The 17354-nt window shown below is 45.6% G+C and overlaps 1 protein-coding gene and 1 pseudogene across 1 annotated transcript in view; one reads left to right on the forward strand and one right to left on the reverse strand.

Moving 5' to 3' along the window:
• Nucleotides 1-17354, reverse strand: part of TG (thyroglobulin) — a 211028-nt gene that overhangs the window by 105847 nt on the left and 87827 nt on the right. Inside the window, exon 36 of the mRNA XM_019724102.3 lies at nt 657-791. Within this exon, the coding sequence (XP_019579661.3) occupies nt 657-791 (135 nt within the window). The remainder of the gene's footprint in view (nt 1-656; nt 792-17354) is intronic.
• On the forward strand, nt 10832-12167 carry LOC109433914 (ribonuclease H2 subunit B pseudogene; annotated as a pseudogene).

Raw genomic sequence — 17354 nt, forward strand, 5'->3', positions numbered from 1 at the left:
CTGTCAGGGAGGAGATTCCTGGGATTTCACGATTGGAGGAGCGTGAATGTTATCTAATCTCAGGCTCTTGCAGATATTAACATCTTCGTAGAATATTCCTATCAAGTGGCCACTTGGTTTTTGTTTAAATATCAGTGACCAGAAACCCTCTAAAGGAAGTATGCATTTGTGGACAGCTTGGCCTATTAGAAAGTTTTTCATATTGCACTGAAAAATGTCTCTTGACATTGGAGTTTAATACATAGGTCTTAGCTTTGCCCCATGAGCCTGGCCGGAATAAGTGTATTTCTTCCTCGCCGTGACGGCCCGCCTGTAATCTCAGGACAGCCATCCTCAGTTTCCACTCATCTCCTCTGTCTCAGACTAGGCCCTACATCCCTCCTCTGACCCTCCTCCGACCTGGTTCAATGTCACTCATTTTCTGAAGGGCGTATCCCCATGGAGACCTTGACATGGGTTGACCCAGCAGGAGGATGAGATGACTGCAGAGGAGGGCACACCAAGGGTCTTCTCCCCAGGTCACTTCCTTCCTGCTGGGCACCCCAGGTTATCTTGGGGTCTCCTATGTGTCTCTGCAGTCAGAATCTTGAATAGCACTTATGTGAGAGCGACTCCATCCCAAGTAACCCCACTATGTTGGTGGAAACTGCCCTTACCCGACAGACAGAGGTCTCGGGCATCTGAGAAGTCGTTGGTGGCAGCAGTGCTGACATGGGCCACAGCGAAGGTCCTGATGGACGGGTCAACAATTACTGAAGAGAGGGCCAGGGACTGCCACGAGTCCAGAGTGACTAGGAGAGAAAGCGGGGGACAGTCAGGGACGCGCAGTTTTCACCTGGGGCACGAAGCCCATGGAGTGCCACCGGATGCCCCCAAAAGGCAGCCCCAGGGCACCCTCCTCCCGGTCCCCATTCCTTTATCCATCTCACCATTCTACAAGTTATTAAGAGTTTTTTTAGAGCCAAGTTCTGTGCTCAAGCCTAGGAATGCAAAGGTGAAAACACAAAACAAACAAAAGCATGGTTGTTTCTTTGAAGCAGCTCACAGCAGAATGGGAGAGAAGTCAAGGCAAACATCACAATGCACTTGTTACAATGCAGTGATTAGAATGATGCTAGGGTGCAATGATAAACAGAGTATCAGTGTTGCTATGGGATACCGTGTGCTGGTCCTCGCAGACACCATATCATTTAATCCTCCCCCAGCCTGCAGACCGACAAAGGACCATTGCCCTCCAAAGTGGACATTATGGTGTGCTGCCCAGGCCACCTCCAGGACCGAGGGTCTCATTTCTCCAATCTTAGGAAGTTGGTGTCTGGGGGCTCACGGCTGAGTCCCTTTCCAGGAATTGCCTTTGATCTAGGTGAGCTGCCTACCCTCCCCAGGGTCAGCCTGCATCCAAAAACTAGTCCATGTGGGCACACAAAGGCCCAGCCCCTTGCCTCAAGACGGGATGCCGCTGAAGGGCCAGCCCAGCTTCAGAACTCACTGAGGCATCAACGGGGCCACTGCCTGGTTTTCACTTCTCCCACTGCCAGGCCTGCCCCCTTGTTTCCTTATCGGTGCCGTTCCCGAGAGCACTGAGCCCTGAACTCCCTGCATGCAAATCTCCATGGCAGAGTCTATTGCCTGGAAAACCCGGTTAAGACATCCTGTTTTAGCGATGAGGGCAGTGGGGCACAGAAAGGTGAAAATAGGTTGCCCAAGGGCGTGCCATTTTTGAGGGTAGAACAAGACGGAAACTAAGTCTGTGCATCCACAGAGCCTGTGCCCTCTGACTGCTCCACGGGGCTGCCTCCCACATCCGGTACACAGGACGTGCTGTCACGGCAAGAGAGAGGGACATTCAGATGTGGCTGCCACAGAGATGCTTGGCAGAGGTGAAGAGATCTGCCAGAAGCCCTGTGTCCCTGTGGGGACAGAGGTGACCCTAAACAGGAGGCTGAAGCTTCCACGGCGAGGAAGGACTGTGGGGCTTGGTTGATGACGCATGATAATTCTATCCACAAACAGCACTAAAGAGAACAACATGCTGCCTTCCAACATAGGCTTCCATGATCATTTGCAAGTGCTAATTCCAGAACATTCTAGGGAGCTGTTGAGTGGGGGCATGATTGAGAGTTAATGGCAAAATCTATTTATTTTTTGTGGTATTTTTCTTTTTTTTTTCTTTTTTTTTTTTTCGGTCTTTGACTTTTTTTCAGAAGACCACAGTGGTTTACCCTTATAATAAATGTTAGCATTTACCTAGTGCTAGCAGAACAAGATGGCAATCTTATGAGCTAACACACCCCTTTGCCTCAGTTTCCTTGTCTGTGAAACGTCCTCACAGGTGATCTATGCAGCACCGCAGGTGAGGCGCCTCCTTCACCAATGAGGAGTCGGAAGCTGGGAGAAGTTACATGGCTTTCCAAGAACCTAGAGCTGGACAGTGACCAAGCCAGAAATAAACCAGGGCTCTTGGCTCTAAGCCAGGGCTCTTTCTGCCCCCTCTGAGCTTTCCTACAAAGCTGAGCATCCTTTCCCGAAATTTATACCCAGGTTTGAAAAGTCCATTGTCTTTAATAGCACCACTCGTTTAGCTGTGTGGGGAAGCTTGTCATTTTTATCTCAAACCTGTCTTTGACACGCAGAGCACTGCAGGGTCACTAAAATTAGAATGGTAGGCAAAGTACCCAAACAACCTAGCGCCACAACCTTTATTGTTTGTTTCTCAAATAAAAACAGAAAGAGAGAGGAAAACACTTATCCAGAGAGGTCACCACGTAACCACCAGATTTCACATGGACTCAGCAGGAGGAAGGAGGACCCCAGACTCGTCCTGGAGCTGTGAGGCCATCCTCAGAACCAGGAGACGCGCCTTTCTGAACTCGGGACCTGATTTCCTTGCAAGAGACGCTGGGCTTTCATTTTCTTAAGCATACAGGCTATGTTGCTATTTTCATGGTCAGCACAGGTGGCATTTTCGCAACATGACCAAACTGAGCTGCATATTTTTAGGTGATGAGTACACTGCAATTTCACAGAAGAGTTATGATAGGGTTTCAGGACCAAACTTGCCAATTACGGTCTTAAAATGGAAGCCCTGGCCACACTCTGCATTTAGATTGATGTCTGGGGGAAAGCGCTCTAATTGAAGGGCGAATTTCATCTCCAAAGTGAGAGCCAGCTCATCTGTCACCATCCCAGGGCCTGGAGCCAAGTCTCCGCCACACCTCGCACCTGTCCCCATCCTCCTGCCGGCAGGAACCCTTGGGATGAGTGATTGCTGTAGTGTAGGATCCAGCATCTGGGGTCCGTGCTTCTCATGAAAACTCTGAGAACAAGTTCTTTGTGACTACAGAAGCATCGTGAAGCAGGAAAGTTGGACCCCTTGGTAGCATTTCATGTGAATTTACTGTTTGCCAAGAACCAGGCAACACCGTTGCATTTATACTTGCTATAACCCATGCTGCGGGCATCGTCCCGGTGCACAGCTTCCAAACGAGGAAATAGATCCGGTAACACTCCCAAAGGGCTTACTTAGCTGACCAGTGGCAGTGTCCAGGCTTGAGCCCAGCCCTTCAGGTTCAAAACGCAGGTTTACTACAATGCCACACCTCCTCTCCCACGAAGGAGGCAGTGGTGACAGCTTTCAGGCTCACCCGCTCCAGAAGCAGCATCTGGGTGTGTTGATTAGCTTTAATTTTTTTCTTTTGTTTAAAATATATTTTATGGATTGCAATGCCAGCATCACTTAGTTTAAAAAAGCATCATCTCCTCTTGAACTGGAGATGCTGTGTTTATCATACATTAAGGACTTACATGTGAATGACTTGTTTGGTGACTATGTATTCTTTTTCATTCGTTTTCTTAATTCTGGTTCTACCCCCACACTGCTTAAACTATAGTCATTTTATAATATAATTTATCATCTAATGGTAAAAGTCTTCATACATATATATATATATATATATATATATATATATATATACATATGTGTGTATATACATATACATATATATGTATATGTATATACACACATACACATATATACATATTAGAAATATTTCTTGGCTATTTATTTATCAGATGAAATTCAAAACCATTTTGTCAAGTTTCAAGAAGGCTCCTTTGGTATATTAATTGGAAAAATTAATTCAAGTAAAAATTTTAAAAATTTTATTATGTTTAATTTTTGATGTCATTAAGAATGGAATGGGATTTTTTTTTTTTCATTCTACTTTGAAACTGGTTATTATTCTGAGCTCACTCTCAGTGAAACTCACAGAATAGTTGAAACTATTCTGGCTCTTCTTTCTAGGGCTACCTTGACATCCGCCTCAAACCAGATTCCAGATTTGGCGATGGCGTCCAGCAGTCTAATGATTGGATCTGAGCATATGTCATAAATGAGACATACTTGAGTTTCGCTACCTGGTTCCTTGAGTTTATCCCAGCTCCTCTCCTTAACAGATCTGTGACTTTGGGCAAACCATCTCCCCTCTCTGAGCCTCAGTTTCCTCATCTGTAAAATGAGGATATTACAAGATGCTCTCTCCTCGGGTGACAATCAGTAATGAATAAGTTACTGTAAGTGAACAGCTTAGCACACAGCCAGTATGGGGGAGGCGGACTTAGCGAATACAGACGCTGTCACTGTCTCTGGGCCAAGCTGCTGGGTTTTCCCGACATTTCAGTCACTGTCTTTTCAAAAGTGTGTAGGTCTGAGCCTGACTGAGGTCCCAGAGGGGGTTCTGTAAGGCGTGTAGGAGCCCAAACCACAGCGTTTGATATCAAAACCTTCCCGACGTCTGCCTGACTCCCACTTCCTCTCTCCCGCCCCAGCCTTGACTGACAGCACCTTGCTTCCTGCCCTCAGCACCTCACCATCTGCCCTCTGGCCTGTGACTCTTCGGTCAGGTCATTAGCACAGTGGTACCAGGCAGTGTGCGTGTCTGACTGGCCGCTGAGCCTCCATTTCCACAGGAGACCTGCTGCTGAAAACAGTACCATTTGTGAGCGGCAACGTTTCAAGGTTTTACAAGCCCGCACATCCCAAAATGAACTCATCACTGCCCCTCCGTCTAGCGTGGTCTTCGCCCCCACACTATGTGATTTTCCTCCTCTGGTAATGTTTCCAACACCCACTCTGTTATCCAACCCAGAAATCCTATCGTCTCCATCGCCTCCCCCCTCTTTGCTGGGTCAGCTCTGCCTTCTCAGCCCCTCTGGGAACTGTCCTTTCTTTTCCATCCTGGTTCTGGCCTCATCAGTTTCACTCCAGCTATTGACACTCCAGTTACTGAGACCCAGACGGGCCCCCCTGTCACCAGTCTTGCCCCGTCTCACGCCATCGTCACACTGCGGCTGGGGTCACCTCCCAATCTGATCACGGCACTCACTGCCTACTGTCCTTGGGGTAACAGGCAAAGCCCTCGGAGGTCTCCAGTGGCATTACCCTCGCACTTTTATGGGGTGAGCCTGGGTGCACCCCAAACATATCATATAATCATAAGAAATGGAAAGAGATATCGCTTTACTATGAAACTTGAGTTATTTACATTGACTCACATCAACCCTCCCCAGAGCATATAGGAGTCACAGGGAAGAAAGGTCACAGAGGCGCGCCCCAAGGTCAGAGGTCACTCCCAAGGTCACAGAGGTATTCCCCAAGGCCACAGCACGGAGTCTGGTCTCAGACCCCAGCACCATGGTCTCTACTCTGCCTCCCCATAGCATTGGTGAGGTTGAATGACAAGACCCACCCTTCTTCCCAGCAGCAAATGTACTTCCTGTCAGCCCTGGACCCAGACCCTGCATGGTGGTGGGGAAGAGTCTTGGCGACTCTTTCATACTGTAAAGACCACCTGGTATGAAACAGTTCTCCAACTGTCTAAGACCTTGGAGAACATGCCCTTGGAGGAAGATGGCCATGCCGAGGAGGAACAGCGGTCCTGAAGGGAAGAGAGACTCACCAGTGACGTACAGCCCCTTTCCTCTGTGGTGGGATATACTAGCAACATGGAGTGGGCAGGCATTAAGTGCCTGAAAATTCAAGATTATCTGAGTCCATGTTACAATACACTGCTGATGTGAACACAATCCTTATTTTACACGAGAGAAACAAGCCCCAGAGAGGGACAGTGACTTGCCCAAGGCCACCAGCTAAAAGGCAGCAAGTCAGAATTTGCACCCGAGACAGTCACATGGCATGCTTTTCCCACTGTGCACTGCGGCAGGGGGCATGGGTGGGGCACAGCAGAGAAGCAGATGGCAAGATGGGGACAGCTGGGGGCCCTCCAGGACTCCAGGGCACCTCATAATATGTCAAGATACTTTTCTCCCCTTCTGGAAAGCATTATATCTCTTTTAATACAGACTAAGAAAAAAAAAATCTCTAGACTAGAATATATTTGAAATTTTCCACCAATATACGGAAAGCCATGTTTAATTCAATTTCCTTTCTTCCTCCCTCCCTCCCTTCCTGCCTTCCTGCCTTCCTTTCCAGACATCAGTTAAAGAAGAAATGTTTCATTTTGATTTCAAGACTTACTTAATTTCAACCATGAATAACAGCAAAAAAGCAAACAAACTGAAAAAACCACATCACTGCAGACCTGTGTGAATTCAGTAGGGACAGGTCTGTCGCTTGCTGGCTGGGGAACCGAAGGTAAATTCCACCTCCGCACTCATCTTTCTCATTTGACAAATGGGAGGAATGTGCTTTCCAATGTTTTTGAATCAAATCAAAGTGCAGAAATGTCAAACCAGTAACCAATGCCAACCTTCTTTCCAACATTCAAATAATCACAGACCCATTTTTTTAATGAAAAAAAAAAAGAAAATATGCTTTTCTTAAGACTCACCAAGAATAAAGGTAATATGTGTAAGCTTTAAGACTTCCAAAAGAATACCGAATTCTTACTGTCCTTCTTACAATCAGAACCCCAAAGAACCCCTTTCGGCTCCTTAGCACGTATCAAAGGGATTAGTCCTGGGTAAGGAAAAAGCTTGAGGAAACAGAGGAGGTGACTTCCACCCCCAAGCCAGCTGGCTGGAGCCAAATATCACAATGTGAAGCCTTTCAGGCTGGAGAAGCATTTCAGGCTCTGGAACTCCCCGCAACCTTGAGCCTAAGCAGAGCTTTCAGAGCTAAGGGCCGCCAGCCGTGGCCGGTGGGGAGGTCGCCTGTGCTGTCATTATCAGACAAGACAGACACTCAGACATCCTGGTTTCTCATCAGTCGCCCAACTGTCTTTCAAGTGAGAACCACATCATGCTGAACTATTTTTGCACTTGTTAGTACTCAGATAAAAAACAGATGTTCCTTTGGTAACAGAAAGAAGAAAAAAGATACCCTTGTTGTGTTGTGACCATGTGAAAGATGATGAAAATGGGACCAGGATTGCCTGTTGACTTAGCATTTCTTAGGAGAGAAGTTTCTCATATGTACTGGGCCATTTGTCACATTTAAAACACTGAAAAAAAATACCTAGAGACGTATTTACTTCTGCTCAGCCTCCAAATACCTATTTGTTAGCTCCCCAGTGAGCAAGCTTTCATCTTTAACTTTGCATCCCAGAGCTTAGCAGAAGGATGACAGGGGGTACTGTGGGCTGAATTGTGTCCCCCGCCCAAGACTCATACTGTGAAGCTCTTACCCCGCTCCTTGGAATGTGGCCATGTTTGGAAACAGAGCCCTCACAGAGGTGATCAGGTTAAAGTGAGGTCATCAGAAGGGTCCTCAATCCAAAATGACTGGTGTCCTTATAAAAAGGGGACATTTGGACATAGAGTTGTGGACACAGGGATCGTGACGTGAAGACACAGAGAGAAGACGGCCATCTAGAAGCAGTAGAGAAGGCTCTGGAAGGTTCTGGAATAGATCCCTCCCTCATGGCCCTCTGAAGGAACCAACCCTGCCGACACTTTGATCGTGGACTTTCAGCCTCCAGAACTACTGTTGAAGCCCCCAGTTTGTGGTAGGTATTTTGTTATAGCAGCCCTAGCACACACAGTGAGCGAAGACTCAGTAGAAGCACCCATTCCTTCACTCACAGACAGCCCACCGTGCCCCAGGGGTGCGCTCTGGCACAGAAACGCTAATTGTAATGAGAGTTCTTATCATGTACAATAATAACACATTACCACGGCCATTATTTATTCAGCATTTCCTATTTTCCAGACATATCGTGATGTGCTGCGCGTGCTGTTTAATCCACACACAGCCGTGTACAATGGCTATTCTGGCTATTAATATAAGACCCAGTGTTATATTATATTATATTATATTATATTATATTATATTATATTATATTATATTATATTATATTATATTATATTAAAGACCCGGTCTTATTTTACTATAAGGGTCTTATATTAATTTTTGCTCCAAAAGACGCATGAGAGCTGATTGTCTGGCTGGGTCTTATTTTCAGGGACACACGGTAGCTACTCCTTCTGGCTTCTCTTCTGTTCTTCCCTTAAATACTGTGCTGCTCAGGGTCCTTATGTTACTATTGACAATATCTGATACACTCTCCACACATGAGCTCCTAACCCCATGACTTCAAACTCTGGCATCCCAAACTCAGCCTGTTGAGGGCTAAACATTCACTCTTACTTCCATCCTCACTCACCCTCTGCAGTCGTTCCCTTCTTACATCTTGGGAAGTGGCACCACGACCCACGGGACTGCCCAATCTGAAACATTACACGTTATCCTTGACTGGTGTTCAAGGAGACTGACCAGCCATCTAGAAAGCACATTACAGAGGGGAAGTCAAAGTAAATATTCTTCCAAGTCTAACTTTCAGATTCTACCATTATAAGTGGATCCTCTCCCTGGAGTAAACACGTCCTCTCTGAATTCCTAGCAAAAATCCATGGTCTCCAGGTACCAGTCACAGTTTTGCCAGCCACTGGGTGCTGCAATTTCACATACAATACCTTTTTTAAGCTTAATAACTACCTTTTCCGAAATAAACATTATCATCTCCATCTTATAGGTGAGGCAACTGAGACTCAGAAAAATCCTGTAAATTGGTCGAGGTCACACACCTGAAGAGTGGCAAGGGAAGAATTCCCATAGCCCACGTGGTTTCCAACACTCCACCGCCACCGCTCATTTATGTATTCCTTTATTGATTCATTCTTTCAACAAACATTAATAGAATCACTATTAGCGTTATACTAATTTAGAGCAAAGTGTATATATATATAGATACCTATCTAGGTATCTATCTATCTATCTATCTATCTATCTATCTCTCTCTCTCTCTCTCTCTCTCTCTCTCTCTCTCTCTCTATATATATATATATATATATATATATATATATATATATATATATATGTTTTAAAAAAATTATGAATATAATATTGAGCACCTACTGTATACCAGACACTTTGCTAAGTGTTAGTATTAAACTGAATTACCAAACACCTGCCCCGAGAACACCACAGCTATAGCAGGCAAGCGGAATGCATTCATTCATGTCACACAGTATTTCCTGAGTACTGACTAGGTACCAGTCACACTTTTGGGGGCTAAGATACAGCAGTGAACAAGATAGACAAAGTCCCTGCCACATGCAGCTTCCCTTTTAAAGGAGGGACAGACAAATCCGCCAGAAGTCATCCAGTGAGAAAATGTCTTAGCGACAAGCTGTCTGACAACGATAAAGCGGGTGAAGAAAGAGAGTGCCCAATGGGGGAGCGTTGAGGGGTGCTCGCAGGTCTGTCTGGGGAGGTGACTAGCTCAGAGCACAGGCGGAGCCAGCGTGTAGAGATGCACGGGAATGAAGCTCCATGGGCCGGGCTTCTGTGGGCTCTGGTCACTGCTGCAGCCCTAGCCCCAGTGCCTGGCACAGAGTAAGTGCTCACTAAACACTTGTGGAATGAATGAGTGAATGGATGGGGGGATGGCAGCCGAGGCAGAAGAAACCATTACTGTCTCCCAGATCCAGCACCTCCCAGCTGGCTGGAGGCTCCGTCCTGCATCCACAGAGAGGGTGAAGCCTTCCAAGCTGGGGGCCCGTTTCCTCACATTTCCTGTTTTCCTTCAATCTACTCTTGCTGTGATGCTAGTTTGCCAGCTGTGTCTTTCTCCTTCTCAGCCCCTGGGCCTCAGGGAAGCAGAGAGGAGGCCCCATGTGACAGTGTGCCCAGAGAATACAGCCCTGCCAACTCCAGTCGCCCAGGCAGCATGGCAGATGTGTATCCTGGCTGCACTCACTGCTTTGGGAGTGGAGTTTAGCACACGCTGAGCACCGCAACCACCAAACAGATAATTCACTCAGCGCTTTCAAGCGAAGGAAGGGAACTGTGCCAGCAGCCAGCCGTGCCCCCGGCCCCTGAGGTAGGGGCCCTATGCCCGCACAGAAGTTCTCAGGAAGTGGCAGCAGAATATACACTGTCAGCTCCCTCGAGAGGGTGCGTGTGTGTGTATCATGTGCAGATACAACATACACACACACGTGTACACACATATGCACACACAAACTATGTACATATTCGAAAAGGAGATTTAAGTTATACAAGCATTAGACAATTTTGGAGTCAGTGCCTGCTCACCGGACCTTGCAGCTTAAGGACCTAAAGGATTAAGAATTAGCCCTGTGTGGGTGAAGGCACCACCAGACCAGGGGCCACAGTGGGGGTGGGGGGACAGTGCACCTGGGTTGGTGCAGGACAGCTGCATGGTTTTAATCACACCCATTCCACCTCAAAGGTGCCCGGATGAGATGATTAGAATATAATGTCCCTGTGCTGCACCTGCTGCTCCAAAGAGACTCAAAGTCAAGGGCTGGTGCATGTCCTATAGGGCATTTGGGAGTTCTTCAGGGGAAATGAAGCTAGAATACAGATACCGATTTCTAAAGGCTCATATTCAGTGTTTTCCCCTGGCTTGCAGTCTAAATGCTCAATTTACTGCAGTGGCACCTCTGAGCAGTGTGCTTCTGCAATAGGAGATGAAAAGTATTCCCTGTGAATTGTCCTGTGAATACGGTAGGCCCTTAGAAGAGCCAACATGTGGGCGCGCAGGAGAGAGGGGAGAGTGGTCGTCCTGCAGGAGGCTCCCACACCTGAGAAGACCACTCACGCTCATCCTGAGGGGGCGCCCTCTGCACTGGTTACTGTGGGCCATTTAAAAAGCAAGGAACACGGCTCTCTGAAGAAGAAATGAAACTCTGAGGGCCGAGGCCAGTCACTGCTTGGCCCTCAGGAGCCACGCTCGGCCCCAGGAGAACACGGGTGGGATGGTGGGCCGTGGGGACGTCGGGGACAGCGCTGGCGCCCCGCAGCCCATGTTCCTGCTTCCAGAAGAAAAGATGCTTCAAGAAGATGAAAACTGGGCTTCTGCTTGTAGAACTGGTTAACCCATGTTTAGGGGAAGGAGCTCTTGTTCAATACGTGTCCGCAGTGGCTATTTGAAACAAAAGTTTTCAAGGAAAACACCATTCTTGGTTTATAAATCAATCAGTTCAATTAGGAGGTCTTCTCCGCCTTGCCACACCCACGGACCCTCTATTTCCGCTCCTCTACTATCTTATGAAGGCTGATGAAAGGGAAAGTTTCAGCTTCAAGGTCAAGTTGTAGTGATGACATGTTTCCAAATTGGATCTCATTGCTGCAACTTCCAAAACTTGAGAAGTTACTTCAACACGGGACAGAGGAAAAAGAAATCGACGAAAAGAAATATTACAAGTACAGCAAAGAGAAGACATAAAAGTGGCTGGGGGGAAAAAAAGTTTCCTTTGACTATGGCAGCATTAAAAACCTATAACATAAGTGTTGGTGTCTGGGTACAGTCAACTGCATTTTTCTCTAGCCACCCGGTTTCCAGTGACCGGGGAGGAGGATGTATTTGTTTTGTCCCTGGTCTGATACCTGACTGCATCCCTAGAAAATTAAGTGATGACTTATCTAAACATTTAAAACTTCCCGAACCTTCAGATTCATTGCCAAACCCTCCATCAAAGAAAGTAATCTGATGAGCTTGTAAAAGCAAAAGAAAATCACACTAGGTTTAATATTAAAGATTTGAAGACTTAAAAAGAGAAACAGCAAAATGACTGCAGCTCAGAAGGCTTTGGCTAAAGTTGCCAAGAGCGGAATAAAAAGTATCAATTCCCTTTTTGGTGTAAAAAAAAAAAAAAAAAAAAAAAAAGTTGGAAAGATTTGAAAATGAAATCTAGCAAAAATATTTGCCTTTTCTGTGTTCCATTTTTGTCCTTCCTCTGTGTCACTGTACTTCCTGACCCTTAATCACCACTTTTTCAAATAAAAAAAGGAGTTTTCAGGTTCACTTGAAAAAAGATAAAAGAAGAAGAAATGACATCTTTACTGTTTTGGTTGTTTTAAAAAAAGTACAATTTTTCTCCAAAAAGAGTAAAATGATCCACTATACGCCGATGACACAATTATCCTCCCTTTCTCAAAATGTGGCTTGTCCATCCGCCAATGCATCCCCCTCACAGACCAAACGGAGACCATTAGAACAGTTTTAAAGCTCACTGTGCAATAGCCTAAAGCCTGTCGAGGATGTGTGGTACCCAGGGCACTCTACGTGTGTCCGCCATCCTCCATGCAGCCTCCCTCCTGCCCCCTCGGGCCCTGCAGTCTGGAACTACCTGTACTGCCGTACATGGGCTGTGCTAAAGCAGGCCCAGAAGCTTCCATTCATGCAGGGCCCTCTGCCTCTCTTTCCCCTCCTGGCCACCTGACAAATGCACCCTCCTCCTGACGTCACCACTTGGCCATAACTCACCTGTAGCGTTCCCCCTGCCCACCTGCGGTGAATTTGGGGGAGCCTTCCCCCTGCTCACACTGCAGTCTGGAACAACCCCACTGTGTGGTAAGCGGCCCATTTCCTTAAATTCTGTCTTCCTGTGCCTTTCTCCTGACTAGAATGTGGGTTCCTCTCCTTGCAATCAAGACCTCCAAATCCTCAGCACAGCACAGCACCATTTTTGGAACGTAAGTGAAAATCCAGAAGCCACCATCCACGAGTGGCTGGCATACACGTATTCACTGCCTTGAACTCAAATGAAGTGAAAGATTATCTGTTTTGCCTTAGCACGCTGCTCGGTACGGGCCCACCCTACAGCTCGCCATCACTTTCCTGCTCACTCACACACCCCAAAAGATCCTGCCAAGATCTAGTTCCAAACCCAGCACGAAGGCTCTCGTACCAGCTTCACGCTCCGGCTACAGCATTTTTCTGCTGCCTATCTTCCACCTCACTGCACTGCTGGCCCTACGTCTGCCATTCCAATCTCTGATTTCAGGCCCATTTCATACCCCGGGACCTTTGCACAGGCAAACCGCTGTCTTTGGAAAGACTTCCTGAAACCTGCCCGTCTGACAAACTCCTGCGGCCTTCAAACTAGCTAATGTGTTAGAAGCCCTCTCTGGAGCAACATAAATGATGTACTTGGTGTACTTTCTAGCACATAGTACGTACCCCAGACAGGCCTGTGCGATTTCAGAAGTCACCTTCCTCTTCACACCACCCCCATCAAACAAGCAGAGAATCAGAATCCCCTTTCCTGGCCTTTGAATCGGTGGCTTATACACACCCTTACAAGAAACAAGGCCAAGAAATTCGGTCTCCAGGAAAAGCAAGTATTCGAATGTCCACCTCTGTCACCCTTTCCAGAGGCTCAAACCAAGTACAGTAGTCCCCCCTTATCCACAATTTTGCTTTCCATTCTTTCAGTTACCCACAGTCAATTGCAGCCTGGAAATATGACATGGAAAATTCCAGAAATAAACAATTCGTAAGTTTCAAGTTGCACACTGTACTGAGGAGTGTGATGAAATCTCGAGCCCTCCCACTTCATCCTGCCCGGGATGCAAATCATCCCTCCGTCCAGTCTCCGTGCCATGCACATACCCCCCGCCTATTAGTCACTTAGTAGCTGTCCCGGTGATCACATCACCTGTCACGTCATCACGGCTTGTGTTCAAGTCCCCCTGATTTTACTTATTATGGCCCCAAAGTCATTCACATAACTTTTATTACAGTATATTGTTATAATTGTTCTATTTTAATATTAGTTATTGTTGCTCATTTCTTGCTGTGGTTAATTTATCAATTATACTATTATACGAAGGAACGTGTAGGGAAAAACATGGTATGTGTAGGGTCTGGTATGACCTGCAGTTTCAGGCATCAACTAGGGGTCTGAGAACGTCACCGTCTGTGGATAAGGTGGGGGAGGCTACCGTATTCTTACCTAACCATACAAGGGCCAAATACATGTAGGTTTAAACCCCAGCTTGGTCATTTAACCTATCAGAGCCTCAGTTTCCTTATTTGAAAAATGGACCTTGCTACCATCAAACATTCTTGTGAGCATTAAATGATTTATGAAATTGTTCAGTATTTGACAAATATTTATTTTTCTCCCTGAATAGGAAGGGCATAAAGATGAGCAATTTACAAATGCATGGTGTACACACGCGCACACACATGCGCTCCATGTCAGAAGCACGCTGACCTACCCCTATCCTGGAAGCAGACTCGTACCCCCCTCTGCCTCACATCAAAGGCACATGCTCAAACTCCTCACTCCAATTTGGGAACTCAAGGCACAGATGGAATGTCAGTCCCAACATCTCTCCTGCTGCTTTCAAATCACACTTGTCAAAGGCGCTTTTAAAAATACAATGACACCTCATTCTGCCTTGGAAGCATCTACTCAGATCCATAGATTTAGTGAGTGTGTGAAGGGAGGTGGGCTACACTTCATCTTTTATTTTTCTTCTGTTGGTAATTCATGTCTCCGTAATACAAATGGTGAGCAAAAAGCAGGGGGACACTGTAAACTCACTCCAAGATGTTTATGCTTTGATTTATTCATGGTTAACAGTACACGTATCAAAGCACTCTTTACCTATAAATTTAAAAAATAATATTTTTAAGTGATAATAGTTAAAGGTTCCAAATATGTATAGGAAAAAAAAAAAAACAAATAACAAAAAACTAGGAACAACAGTTTGAGACTAATTCGGCAATGTAAGTCTAGCATCCTAAAGTATAAAGTTCTCAGACCCAGTAACTCCACTTTGGAGAATGCTCCCCTAGGAAACAATCTGGGTGCTGGCAAGAGTTTTACATACCAAGGTATTCATTGGAGTATTTTCATAATGATGAAGAGTCATAAAACTCAGATGTCCACATAGAGGAATGGGTTGGTGAACTGCAGTGTATCTACTGGGTGGAAGAGCAGGACAGCTGTCACTGCCAATTGTGTGCTGTCTTCACTTGTTTCTTCACCAGATTGAAGCATCATGAAAGTAGGAACATGGATGGATGCATGGATGGATGGATGTGTAGACTGTTGGATGGATGGATATACATGCATGACTGCATGATTCAGAAAGATATATAACAATTTGGAAATATACACATGATGCAATATTATCTAGAAACGAAAAATGTCATACTGTAGAGAGGTTAAAACTCCTTCAGGCCACATAGGACCGCCTAAGGAGACTGGAAGGAAATCCACTAATGTGTTAGCTGACATGGAGTAACTTCTAAAGAACTCTGTGACTTCTTCTCTATGTCTGCATTGTTTCAATATTCTATCAGCAGTAAATATTAAATTACACCTGTCTCTTAAGGTTTGTGTCAGGAGGAAATATGTAGCTTAGTGCTGAAGACAACATAAAGCTCTCAGTAAATGTTGAAAGTGTCGGGAAATACTGTGTTATTGCTTTTCATTAAACATGGAACATTTTTCTTCTCTCCTTCCACAAACCCGTACAAAATGAAGTAAAGAAATATAACCTGAACAGACACTTCTCCCAAGAACACAAACAAACAGTCAACAGATCTATGAGAAGATGCTCAAGTTCACTAGTTATTAGGAAAATGCAAATCAAAACCACAATGAGATACCACCTCATACCAGTTAGAATGGCTATCGTCAATAAGACAAGTAATAACGAGTGTCACAGAGGCTGTGTAGAAAAAGGAACCCTCATACACTGCTGGTGGGAATGTAGATTAGTACAGACACCATGAAAAACACTATGGAAGTCCCTCAAAAAGTTAAGACTAGAATTACCATATGACCCTCTTCTGGGTATCTACCCAAAAAATCTAAAAACATTTATCCATAAAGATGTATGTGTCCCTATGTTCATTGCAGCTTTATTCACAGTGGCCAACACATGGAAACAACCAAAGTGTCCTTTGATAGATGTTTGGATAAAGAAGAGGTTCATATACACAATGGAACATTACTCGGCCATAAGCAAAGATGAAACACTGCCATTTGTGACAACATGGATGGATCTTGAGATTATCATTCTAAGCGAAATAAGTCAGACAGAAAAAGTCAAGAACCATATAACCCCACTCATATGTGGGATATAAAACTGAAGGCAACAAAGGAACAAGGCAAGCAAACAAACAAACAAAAACCCATAGACACAGACTACAGTTTAGTGGTCACCAGAGGGTAAGGGGCCAGGGGGTGGCAGAAGAGGGGAAAGGGGACCAACTATACGGTGATGGAAGGAGAACTGACTCTAGGTGGTGAGCACACAATGCGATACATAGGTGATGTATTATACAATTGTACACTTGAAGCCTATATAATTTCATTAACCATTGTCACCCCAATAAATTTAACAAAAAAAATTTAAAAAGTCTAAACCCCCAGAGATAACAAAAGGAAACAATGGAAACGAGCAAACAGCATAAGGGATTTCGACAGATGTTTAGATGAAGAAAGGGAGCGGAAGCTGTGCTTTCGGACACAGCAGCATGGAGTAACCGATACTCCAGGCTCCTACAGAGGGGGGTCCGGGCAGGATCTACTTGCTCCCTGGCCCCCCTGGGAGGCAGGGCGACACTTGTGCTGGGAACGGGAGGATCCACTGTAGATCCCGGGCCCCGCGGTTGGTAGTCCCAGCAGATGGCTGGTGCTCTTTTGGGCTCCCCAGAAAACCACACCCACATGGCTACCCCAGGGAAATACTCTTGTTTCAAACTCAAGTCTTGATAGTACCAGGTTTTGAAGATGGAAAAGGGAAACTGGAAAAGGGTGATAAAAGGGAGCCCTACATCCTCATCTATCAAGGCAGGAACCCAATAGTTACTTCCAAAATTGACAAATCGAGGGATAGTGGGATTTGCATATTATTTCGAAACATGGAGGCCAGATGAGGGGGAAAAAAAAAAAAAAAACAGCTACAAGAGTTGAAGGTGGTGGCCTCTGGAAGTGGGAAGGGCAGGTGCGTGGAGGTAAGACAGGGAGGAAGTTGCTCTTTTTTAAACCATAAATCTCTGGGACTATCTGATGATTTCAATTGTTTGTATATTATCTTGATAAAACTCAAAATCAATTCTCAC

Source organism: Rhinolophus sinicus, chromosome 6, assembly GCF_057876585.1.
Source record: "Rhinolophus sinicus isolate RSI-liver-muscle chromosome 6, RSI-T2T, whole genome shotgun sequence".
Classification (NCBI taxonomy): domain Eukaryota; kingdom Metazoa; phylum Chordata; class Mammalia; order Chiroptera; family Rhinolophidae; genus Rhinolophus; species Rhinolophus sinicus.